Genomic DNA, 12222 nt, shown 5'->3' with positions numbered 1-12222 from the left:
TGGGAGATCCGCCACAAACTCGTCGTCCTACTTGTCACCCCCTCCCCCAGAGCAGCACCCATGGACACAGAGAGTATTCCTTCGGGGCCGGCGGTGGGGGGCCCCTGCCCACATTGCCGGGAGGGAGAGCACAGTCCGATCAGCTCTGGCCTCCTGTCCCAGTCCCCCCCACCCCGCCCTCTCTTTGGTCTCCGGGTACCCAGTTCCACCCCCAGGAAGAGGGGGCCCTCCCTTCGGGCGAGGCCCAGCCTGCTGTCCTGAGTGCTAGCCCTTTGTGGAGGTGTCCCTCCCTGCATCTTGGCCTCTTCAGCCTAAAATGCAAGACAGCAGCCACAAAATCCCCTCCCTTTTCATACAGCCTGGGCCCTGCCCCTGCGGTGTACAGAGTGCTGGGCTGGATTCCTGGCTTGTTCCTGTCTTGATAGGAGATTCCCGGCCAGGAAGAATTGATGTACACGCGGTGGGCATCTGTTGTCCGTGGGGGCGGGGGCGGGGGCAGGGCGAGCAGGCCCTCAGCTCCACCGTTTTCTTTGTGGCAACGCACGGGGTAGGAAGGAGAAAGCCCGCAAGTCCTAATTTTAGGAGAAGGGGAGACTTGCCTGGGCTACGGTTTTTACCTCCTGGCATATGTGCGTCACCTCTGGAAGATCTCTCCAGCCTCTGAAGAACGGTGTTTAGTTTCTGTTGTTCCAGCTTGCTGTTTTTTTTTTTAAACTTGTTCATTAAGCACCTTGTCTTAAAAAAAGAAGAAGCAAGCGAGCACCAAATGTTTTAAGATCCTTTTTTGGATCTGCTTTTTCTTCCTCAGGCTACAGACCCACGGCAAAGGCAGCCTGACAGAGGAAACAGGCAGAGACGTCCTAATGCTGTTGAGATGGGTGGAATTATAAGTGGTTCTGAAATGCTAGTTAATATTTTACTGGGGAGCAGGGCCACAGATCCGGTGGAGGTGGTGGTTGTGGGGGACTGCCAGGGTAGGGCTGAGTGTGAAATAGCCATTCCGTCTGCCTTTGGGGACCTGAAGAAGCCGCTCTCTGTAGAAATAAATTTAAGCAAGAGTCTTAATAAAGCTCACGGGATCTGTCTGCCCACCGAGGGCCCAGTTTGCCGAGCACCACCATACAAGGCTGATTGTGGCAGGAAGGTCTAAGCAGTGGGTGTAGGCCTGACTAATAATGGGGGTTCTTGTTCCCGGCTGAGTTTGACATCTTTCTTTCTCCCTCTGGATTTAAATGGCTTCTCAGCCCGGGAGGCACTGCCTGTGCCCTGGATTCAGAAGGTACACGCCTCCTTGGGAAGCCAAGGCGAGAGAGACAGCGGCTCGCTCACTCTCTCTCTCTCTCTCTTTCTGCATCTGCCGGGGGAGCTGCCGCTGGTATTTTTCCACAGGCCTTTTCTGCGATCTCAGGGCCTAGTTCTTCCCAGCCAGGCCCAGAGTCCGAGAGAGGGTTAATAGGCAGGAAGCTGAAGCCATCGCAGACTAATACGGAAGTCAGATTTTTGTTTAACTGACAGGTTTAGCAGGCCTCAGCCGTGGGGGAGGGGGCCGGGGAGGGGAAGGGAAGTTTGTAGATGTAGGCATGTGGCCTGCTAGGAGCGCCTTTGGCTTTTCTTAGGGTAAGGACGGAGGTGGGGGTGGGGGTGGGGGCCCTGGCATCCTGGCAGGGAGGCTGGAAACCATTTTGGTTTTTCGAGTTCTGGCTGGCGGGGGCGGTGGGGGTGGTGAGAGGTTAGATTCTGGGCCGGGGGACAAGTGGCCTCCCTGGTCTGCTTTGTCCAGAGGAGGCATTCGGACAATGACGATGCAAACTTTGACCACTTGGTTCCCCTCCTCCCCTGGCAGCCTGAGTCCTCTGGCCTCTGAGAAGCCCAGGGCTGCTCTGGGGCGATTTCGGGGTGGGGTCGGGGGGCTCTCCTGGCTTGTCTGGTTTGCTCAGAGGCCTGCCTCCAGCCTCCTTCTCTTGCCCCTGGGCCTCTTCCTGGGCCTCCCCTCCCTCCAGCCATCAGTCCCCATCCTCCCCCCCGCGGGTGGGGTGGGGGGCAGAACATTCTGCTGGATTGTTCCAGAAAAGGGTTAGCCTTCCTCTCAGCGAGAGAGAGCCGTTTCTGAGGGGGCAGATGAGGTTGAGTCCTACCAGCTCACCCCCCAAAACTCTCTTGCTCGTGGCCTGTGGGCCTCAGGCTCTGCTGGAGCAGGTCAGGCTGGCTGCACTGGTTCGCCCGCGCTGGGAAATCTAGTCAGGGTGTGGGAGAAGGGCGTCTGGGGGCCCCTTTCCTCAGTTTTTCTTGCTGCAAAAGGCCTAGCTTAGCCTGTCTTTCTCTATGCACAGGATGGCTCTCTTGCTCACCAGAGCCTCACAAAGATAATCGCTCAGGAAGTGTCTCAGCCAATCCGGGGCCGCCTTACACTCCGATTTGCCGGGGCAGCCAATCGGGGGTGCGCTTTCATGAAGCGGCCAGATCATCAAGCCGAAGTGCCAAACCCTTTTTCTGTGAGAACTAGGAGCCTGTCCTCCATGTTTTATAAGTATTGACATTACACAGTGTTAACAATGCATCCACAGAGGTAAGCTCGACTTTTTAACCATCTTTTCTCCCCCTCCCTCTGAGACATCCGCATTTGTGGGCGAGCCGTGTGATTTCTTGTGGCTGGCCGTGCCACACTCACCCCCACAGCACTTAGGTTAACTTGGAACTGTTTAGAGAGAAAAAAAAATTTTTTTTTTTTTTTTTTGCTTTCTTGGGTCACATGGCTAAGTAGCCATTAGCCAGAGCTCGATTTTGCAAACTGGCAAGGGCCTGGCACACCTTTTCTTCCACCAGGACATGGTGTTTCTAGAAGAGTGTGAAGCTAGATCCTGGTATTGCCAAAAAAGAAGCTTTTTTTTTTTTCCTTCCTCCCTCTTCTCTCTTTCTCTCTCTCTCTCTCTCTGAGCAGTTCCCCCCTCCCCCCCCAACCCTGTACTATTGTCTTCTCTTGTGTCACATGCCTGCTGGGGAAAGAAAATGGAAGGTAAGCAAGCAGGCTCCCCTCCAAGGAGAGCTCATGGCAGACAGCAAAGCAGGCAAGTTTACCTCCAAAGAGGTGCTGGGAAGGCCGGACTCAGTGCTGGCCAGAGAGGACGTGTGTTTGAAACAGAACCAAAGGCCTCAGCAGAAGAGCAGCGCTAAGGACAGATCCTGGGTCCTGGGGCCTAGGTGGGTGGTGGTGTCTCCCTATGGTCTTTTCTCTTCCTGCAGGGTTTCTTCACTTGAAACTACATTGTTCAGCCTTTTTTCCTGACTTCTGTTGATACAGAGTGTTCTTCTGCAAAGCCAGCCTACAGCCAGCAAATGTTTCTGAAAGTGTTTTCTAGGCTTTGGAGGAAGTTTTTGGAGTAGGGATGGGGATTGGGGGTGGGGGGGGGAGTGTAGGAGGTTGTGGGGGGAAAGATGTTGGACAACATCCTGCAATAAATCTGAGGAGTCTTTTGAATCCCTTCGTTTTCTCCTCGTGCATGGTTTTCAGTGAACTCATGTATCCTTTCCCCTGCTTTTTCATTCTCCTTTCCTCATTTTACATTGTATCACCCTCTGTCCTCCTGTGTGATACAGTGCAGAGGAAATAAAATCACATCTGTGGCTCATGACAGCATTCCATATTCAGTGGTTGGGTTGTGGTGTTGTTGTTGTGTGTGTGTTTTTAATAATCCCGTGTAACTGTTTAAAAAAATTTCCTTTTTGATCAAGTCCCAAATCTGCCAGCCTGTTCTCTCTTCTTAACTGTGGAAAAATGAGACGGTTGCTTGAACATTTGTTGGGTAAGTAAAGCAATCCATTTCTGTGACCATGTATAAAGAGTTTGGCGAACATTTGGGGTCTGTTTGTAACAGGGGGGTCTTGGCTCCAGCCGTTGGGGGCTTTTTTTTTAATGAGCAGGAACCCAAGGAGGGCTTTTAAATAGAGTCTTGATTTCAGGTGACTGTTTGAATCCACTGTTTTTCCTGATAACCTGGGTCTAGGATTGAAGATTATACTTCCTGTTTACCCTCAGACAGGGAGAAATTGTTCAGTTCATTGTGACTTGACTGGAGACCTTGAATTGGGTTTGTTTGGATATTAAGTAGAAAACTCTGGGGAGGCAATCTGCTTGTGAAATGTAAGGAAACTGCTTGGTGTTAGAGTCACAGAGCAGGGTGGGGTGGGGGGGAGGAGCTGGGGTGGTGGTGTGTGTGTGTGGGGGGGTGGTGTCAGTACTTATGTTTTAAGATACTTAACATGTCTGTAAAAATCCCACCCACCGCCAAACTTGGTCTGATTCAGGATTCAGTACATCCCAGACCCGGCCTTTTTCCAAGCCTGCCCCACACATCTGTATGCACGCCTGCCTTTACTTCTGATTTATTTCTTACTTTTTACATTTCCCCTTGATCTCTCAAGGCTGCAGCTAGAACTTCAGAGTCAAAAAAGTAGCTTCTTGCTTAGCGTTCGCTTCAGAATTTCCCTAGACGTTCCACTTCATACATTTCCAGCCTGGAGACCAATCCAGGACTGTAAAAGCTGGAAGTATATTCAGTTGCTGTATTTTGCCAACTTTATGGAGTCAGTAGTCTTTCTTTTAGAGTGGTGTTCAGCAACCCACCTTTGATAACCCATTGGGAAAAGGTCATTTAATAACGAGGAATGTACCTCATTCTAAGCGTGAGAAAAGTCTGTGTAAGACAGGCCAGCTTCTCAGAGTAAAGAGACAGGCCATTAATGATGAAATGTACTTAGAACTGTGTGCTTGTACCCCACACCAGAAAGTTCAGACACTTTAGCTCTTTTCTTTGTTCTTATCTCCTGGCTGTAAATGAAAATTACATATTGAGGTTCATAGGCGCAGTATCTAATCACAAGACTGCTGGTTTCTTGCCGTCAGTGTTTGCATAATAGTGTATTTGTTGGGCTGGAAGGAGACCTAAGGGCAGGGCACTTGTCCTCCAAAAGCTTGCATTAAAATGGCTCCCACAGGTTTGCAAAGCCAAGATCTGTTTTCAGATGTGCAGCCCCAGCAAGTTCTCAGCCCTGGACCAAGCCAGCCTCTTGCCTCTGGTACTGTGGCCAAGCAGCAGACATGAGTCTGTAAAAAGTTAATTGCTCTCAAAGTAGTATTGTTTTCCAGCTTTCACTCGGGGTAGGGGGTGAGGGTAAATAAATGTCTGCATTGCAGCAGGACTAGGTAAGAGGCAGCAGACCTGCCTCACCGTGCAGCCCAATGGGCTTCCTCTTACCAGCTTTTGAGCCAATAGACTTGGAGGAAAGGTTACAGATTGACAGTTGCAGTGGCCGGACCCAGATCAGGCCTTCTGGAAATTTCTACCATCTTTGTTCCTTTTAGGAAAAGGAGGTCTGCTGAGCTGAAGCATCCCCTAGGTTCCATGCCTAGGGCATCTCCCTCCCCCCACCTTTTCTTTTTTACATCAAGGTAGATGGGTTCTCTCTGCCACATTTGTAAATTGCAGAGGGAGGAACAGAACTGTTGGGCTGTTTTCCTTTTTCCTTCTGCCTCAATCCCCAAAGAGGATGCACAGCTGCAAGGAACAAACACAGACACTGGAGCTTTTGATTCCTCTCTTTCTCTCTTTTTTTTTTTCCCTTCAAGACCCTCTAGGATGGATTCACTTTCTGCTTTGGGAAATTAAGTGGCATTCGTGTGGGGGAGGGGGAGTAACTGCTTTTATTAGCTCCAGAAAATGGTCAATGTTCTGTCTGTAACTAAGAATTAATTATATATAATCACTCAGTAAACTTTCTACAGTTTTTCTAATTGCTGCATAGGATCATGATTTGCCTGCTGAAGCTGAGTCTAGTTACTTTTATAATTAACAGCTCAAAGATTTGAGTCAGGAAGAAAAGCAACAATGGGGCCTCCTGGATTATAAATTAGAGATGAAAACAATAGCTTTTTTTTCTTTCTTTCTTGTTACCCCTTTTATTTTAAACAAAACATTCCCCTTTTTCTTACCCGGGGAGAACAGTGGGGAAATGGCTTCAGGTTTTAAACAGGAGAGATGGGGGCGGGGGGGGGGGGGCCGGTGGCGATGAGTCACTCTTTCAGAAAGCGGGGTGACAGCAACCCAGCAAAACCTGAAAGCAAAGGTAGGTTTTTCTTTTTTGCAAAGTCCAGCCACCTCACATGTGTGTGATCTCTTTGTTTCTCTTGACTCCTTTTCCCCTTCTGTCTCCTGGGCAGAGGCCACAGACATTTGTCAGCTGGAAAGCCCTAGGTCTGGCTTTACCTCTGCTTTGACCCTGAAAAGAAGGATACCTGCAAAAGTGCCCTGGTCACCCCACCGCAGAGGAGGAGGAAGGGAGAGTCAGTGTAGCAAGCCAGCCCTTGCCTTGCTTGCAAAGGCAGAAGCAAGTAAGGATTCACCCTTGGCTTCAGGTTGCTAAGGCTATGGCCGCCCTTCCCCCTCCGCCCCACTCTGCTTACTGATAAACAAGCAGGCAGGAGCCATTTCAGCAGTGCAGCGAACTGGGCTGCCAGCCTGTCCCTCCTCATCAAGATTACCTACCTACCGGCCGGCCAGGAGCCAGCCGCCCGTCCTCGCCCTGGCACAGCGTTGGGCACTCTGCCCTCCTTTCTCTCCTGAAGCTCCAAAACAGTCACCTTGAAAACTCTGAGGCCATGCTCAGACCTGTAACCGTAAATTACATTATCCACTATGAGGCTCTTAGCTCGGCCTGTGAAAGCAGGTTTTGCTAAACCCATGGTTAATTTTGAGGGCTCTGTTGGGGGTGGACAAAAATTAATTTGTGAGTATTCTTTGCGCCTTGGCTAAGGGGGAGGTTTTCCTGTTGTTTCTCCTCTGCAGACTCGGATTGTCTTTTCCTTGATGTTAACTGTCTTAGGACTGGCTGGGTGTTGGGGGCCGTTTCCAGGCTTATTAAATGGCCTTTTTATATTCCTCTGGCCTCAGACTGGGGTACAGCCCTTCAGATGCCTGCTGCCCTGGACGCACTTTTCATTTTCCCCAGCTCCTCTTTGGTAGGGATGCAAGGCTGGTTTCTAATCTACCAGCAAGGGGGAATGGGCTTCCTTCCCCCTCCCCAGCCTGTGCCCTTTTAAGATTTTTGTTGTCTGCGCAGACACCTGTCTGTCTGCACTTTATGCCACAGGGCTGCCTGATTCTTAACCTTCCACCCACCTAATTCGAGGGTAAGGGGGCCTCACTGTAGAGCCTCACATTGAAGGCTCAGGATCTGAAAGAGAAGGGTTTTCCTTAGGAACCTGTGACTTCACAAACTCCCCCTGTCACTGCAGATTTTTTTTTAAGCCTCTAAACGTTTGGTTGTTGGTGTCCTTTGGTTGAGCTTTTTCCTAGTTCTGATATTTAGGAAGGTGGCTTTGAAACTAGCAGGGCTGCTTAAGCCAGAGCTACAGCTATTGAACAAACTGCTACCATTTTAGCTTCAATACAGGAATGAGGCAGTGTTGCCAGACGCCATTTTAAGAATCCTGCATAAATAGCTTAGCTCCCGATGACTCTGCCTGTTTTAGGTGAGTGCTTATATAAAGCTGCTAACCATTCCCTCCCTCCCCCGCCCCCCCCATTTTTAAAGAAATTAATTGCAGATTTAGGGAAGCATGGTGTTTGGATTTTGATATTCCCTCTTTTGTGATCTGGAAGAGGAAAGATGTTTGTATCTTGGGGATGAAATATTTCTTACAGCCTGGACCAGTTTGGTATTTTGAATGAAAGTAAAAAGCTGAAGGAAAAGTCCTTTCTACTGATTGCATGATTCTTGAATTGCTGTGTGATGGTCCTCAGCTGTAGACCCAGAGTCTTGTGCATGCTGGTTATATATTCTAAGAGGGGTTAGATATTCTTGGTTAAAAGTCAAATAGTAAGGGCACTTGGGGAAAAGAAATATCTGGGCATTGTGTTTCCAGGCAGTTTTCTATCCAAACTAGCTATTTTTTCTCTTTTCTCTCTCTCTACTGGAAGTGTGGAGGGGATGGGATTCCTGGGAATTACGGACCAGCCTTGAGTCTTCAGAATTAATAATCAGAAGGCTTAAAACATCCTGGAGGTGCAGTTCATCTGCAACTTTTAATTGCTCTTTTCCAGTGCATGCAGGTTAAGTAAGCAGAGGTTTTCTTGCTCAGGCATTGGGGGAGAAATCTTCTATTCTTTCTGGGCGGGATGGGATGGTCTTGGTTGTGCAGGGGCTGGTTATTTCTTCTTTAATTGCCTGAAATGTATCAGTGTGTGAAATCCAGGGGCAAGTGACTTAGGCGAACCTGTGAGTGTAAGAGGGGATGGTGGTGGGAGCATACAGTATATACAACTAGTTGGTGGGGTATTTTCCTGTTGGGGTGAGAGGCTGTTGTTTGATTTTCAGCTAATTTTACTCTTTCCCTTAGCGGGCCCCCAGCCGACCTAAAAAAAAAAAAAAAAAAGTAATGTCAGTTTGAAACAAGGACTGCTTGTTCCATTGTTTTGGATTTAAATAATCGGGGTTGCTGGAAGCTAGCAGATATGGAAGGAAAAATGCTGTGTATGTTGTAAGACTTTAATGTGTTAATGACAGGAGTTCAACGTCTTTTCTCCAGACGTAGCCTCTTTTTCTTAACAGTTATTATTTGACTGCTTTTTTGTTTTCCTCCAAATGACTGAACAGTTCTTAACCTAAATTGACCGAGATCTGTGGGGGCATTCAGACAGGTACAAATCTTTTCTCACCACCACTTTTGATGTAATATTCATATTTTCCCCCCACCTAACAACATACTAGTACTTAACACTAAACCAAAAAAGCAAAAAAAAAAAAAAAAATGAGATCAGTGGTGTAGAAAAAAAGGAAGTCCCTTTAGATGTGGCTATTCAAAATGACTAATTTTGCATTCTGGTCTTTTGTAAATGAATTTTTTTTTTTTTGCCCTTTAAATGCATAGACATTGCAGTTTCCTTTAGTCAAATACAAGTTATTGTGTGTGTGTGTGTGTGTGTGTGTGTGTGTGTGCACGCGCGTGCATGTATGAGTTCCCTTTGAAAGGATGGCTTGCTGATCTGTGAAAAAGATGGTTTTCTGAAATTGTTGTCCTTCAAATCCTTGGCTAAAGCTGGTGGTGCTGTTGTTAGAGTTAGGTGATTACGGTGCCCACTTTGTAATACTTGGAAAGATAAAACAGCTTAACTTTTTTTCCCCTTTTCTGCTCCAGCATTGATTATCTTAAACTCTGCAGCAAATAGCTACCCCTTTGCTAGTTTGCATTTTCTTAGCCTCTCAGCAGCTTTCCTCCCTGAAGTATTCAGCCTCCTCTAGGCTGTTACAAGCCAAATAATTGTTCTCTTGAATGCAGCCCTCCTCCGTGATCAATACACCTTTGAATGTTTTCATCACTGCAGAAATCCTTCAAGTGGGTTTGGGGGAGGAGGGGTAGGCTCTGTAAATGCATAATTGTTTCTTTTCACCACTGAACATTTTGGTTGGATACCAGATTAGCGTTTCTTCCATCACTCAAAATATGGGATCAGTTTCAAGAAGTTTAGTATTTCACATACTTCGTGCTAGAGAGGGGAACAGAATTCTAGTTGCTAGAAAGATCAAGGTTGCTCTTTGTGCTTTTGAAGCTGACCATTTTCCCCCCTCTCTGAAGGGACCGCCTGGGGCTTTCTGTTAAAATTTATTTCCAGTCACCCCAAGCAAGAAACCATCAACAGCATCCATTCGACTGGGTGTGTTACATGCAGGGGGTGTGTTTCGAAGTTGAGAATGTTTGCCTCTTAAGTTGGAAGAAAAAGTACCCGTGCTAAAATCACCTGCCACAAATCACTGTTCTATTATTGCATGTTAGCGACATGTTTAAATTTCAGAGGCGCTGGCTTCTGACGAAAACCGCTTGTGACAACATGTCTGTTGTTTCTCTGGTGGTTTGTGTCCCAAGCTTTCCCTACAGATGCAGTGTGAATGAAATTGTCAACAGGGTTCAATATCAGAGGCCTAAATGTGTTAATATTCTGGCTTAAAAGCAAACTACCTTTCTCTTTCTTCTCTTTGCTGAGACCAGTGAAGTTGGAGGCCTCCAAGTTCTTCTAACTAAGTCCTGAGCTCTCATCTCTTCCTTTTTCTATCTAGTCTCACCAAACACTGAACTCTCCTAAATGCATCTCCACCTGACCCTGAGGTTCCAAGCCATTTGGGACTTTGTCTCATCACTGTCCCAGACCACAAAACACAGGCGGGACATTCTGATTCTTCCTGCCTTACCCAGCCTCCCTCCTGTCCTGGCTCTTGAGGCTTCCAGAAAATTTCAGCCATCTCAATTGGAGATGCACTCATTTCTTCTTGTTGAACCACAGTCCGATGGAAATGCATGTAGAATAATTGCTCAAATTCTTATCACTTTGTTGTCAGCTGAATGTTTGGAAAGTTCTAACACCTCAAATAGTTGGCACTTTTAAAAGCAGATCTTCCTGGCGTGGCCTGAGAAGTGTATGTGTATCCATGGGAAAAATGGAAATAGCCTGCACTTTGTTCAGCTGGGGAGAGTTCTGGCCAAGAGAGGGAGAGAAGATTCTGGTGAAGGGGCCTGGTTTTCCCTACTTCTTGTCCCAACCCCCAACTCTCAGCCTGTCTTTTAAATAATCCTTCCTCATTCCACTTTGGTGGTGGGGGGGGGGGGCGATAATTAGTCACAGCTCAGAAGAGTGCTGAATACTTTCTCTAAGCCATGCCTGCTGTAGAGAAGAAACATCCCAGGGGCTGGGAGTGTGGAGACCCCAATCTTAATTCCTGGGCTAAATGCTGGTGGTTTGAATGTTTTGAAGCCAGGCCTTTTGCTTCTAGCCTAGGCATATTTTTCTACTTTGTGATTTAATGTATGTATTTTCATGTCCCTGCCTCATCACTGCCTCATTGGGGAATTTTAAGATTTAGCAGGGAGGTCTGCAAAGATACTCTTTGCCTTGCAGAACTCAAAGAGATCAGAACTCCAAGTACCCTGAAAACCATCTCCAGCCTGAACCCAGTGTTAACAGGAAACTTACTTACTCAGAGGCTGGGTTTTCACTGGTCCAGGGCGGGAGATTGTAACTGTGTGTCTCATTTAAAAAAAGCCTTTTGCATCCCCCAATAGCATGACAACTGGAATAGTCATTTGACTTCAAGAACAAACTATTATTTTAAAAAACCCCTATAGGAATCTTAACACTTCGTTTGAAATCAGATGTGGGTTTCTTTCCCCGTGCCTCATCTAAGGATGGGGGATTGTCTTAAAAAGGTGGCTTTGTTGTTAGAACTTCTGAATAAATGCCCCCATGGGGCAAGTTCTCAGTCTACCTAAAACGTGAACATAATTTGCTCTGTTTCAGCTTGGCTGAAGAGGAAATAAAAACAGAACAGGAGGTGGTAGAGGGCATGGATATTTCCACCCGCTCCAAAGGTAAGTAAAAACCTTGTGTTATCTATTCCAGAGCAGAGGAGGAAATTGGAATTCCTTTTTCTTGTTGTTGTAGTGCAGTCAAGTGTGGCTTACGAGCCGAGGTTGCGACACTCCTCCCATTTTGAGAGGTTGGCGCCTTTGATGGATGACCCTCATTTATAGAGAAATCTCCTCCTGATTTTCTTTCCCTTGCATGTCTGGCTAGGTGTTCTGACCTGTTGGGAATTGTCCTGACAGTCAGTCTTACGTGGTGTGTGTCATGACTGAGGATGGCTGGCTAGCTCTCTGCAGGGTGACTTTTGGGAATCAATTTAAATAAAGCATGTTCTAGAAGCAACGGGCATCTCCAGCCGCTTCTTGGTTTCCGATTTTAATAAAAGGTCTCTTTGGAATTGCGAAGGTGGAACGAAGATGATCCACTTCCTGGAAAACGGTGGTCTTGGTTAGTGAGTAAAGGAAAATGTTAGGACCTCCTGGAATTCTGGGGCTATTGTTAGAATTTTGCGAGTCAGAGTAAACACTGGTGTGTGCTTCTGTTCAGAATCCTGTGTTAGAGTGCCTCAAAGATCTTCTAATTGTGATATTGGTAACTTTTTGTTTGGTCTGTATGAGATTTTACTAGGTTTCCTACGAGGAAGCAGTTATCCACGTTGCCTTAGGGGTGCTTTTAGAAGGTTGATGAAAATGCTCCTCTCCAAACTAAGTGGTTGTACCATGGTGTTGTTATGCCTTCGACAAGTCACTGGGTACTTGTGCTGGGGGCGGCGGGAAGGGCTAGACAGAGGATGAGTATAGACTCGGCCAGAAAG

The 12222-nt window shown here is 47.3% G+C and overlaps 1 protein-coding gene across 23 annotated transcripts in view; it reads left to right on the top strand.

Annotated features, from left to right (window-relative positions):
- The first annotated feature begins 1497 nt into the window (after nt 1-1497).
- ZMYND8 (zinc finger MYND-type containing 8) overlaps nt 1498-12222 on the top strand; it is a 125065-nt gene continuing 114340 nt past the window's right edge. For 6 of the 23 annotated variants that reach the window (XM_070801821.1, XM_070801818.1, XM_019972533.2 and 3 more), the window contains exons 1-3: nt 1498-1617; nt 2331-2566; nt 11343-11413. In XM_070801821.1, the coding sequence (XP_070657922.1) occupies nt 2553-2566; nt 11343-11413 (85 nt within the window). In that variant the 5' untranslated portion in view covers nt 1498-1617; nt 2331-2552. The other 17 variants (XM_019972535.2, XM_019972523.2, XM_070801816.1 and 14 more) reach the window with 8 other exon arrangements.

This window comes from Bos indicus, chromosome 13 (assembly GCF_029378745.1).
Source record: "Bos indicus isolate NIAB-ARS_2022 breed Sahiwal x Tharparkar chromosome 13, NIAB-ARS_B.indTharparkar_mat_pri_1.0, whole genome shotgun sequence".
NCBI lineage: Eukaryota > Metazoa > Chordata > Mammalia > Artiodactyla > Bovidae > Bos > Bos indicus.
This window is presented reverse-complemented; position numbering and strand designations above follow the sequence as displayed.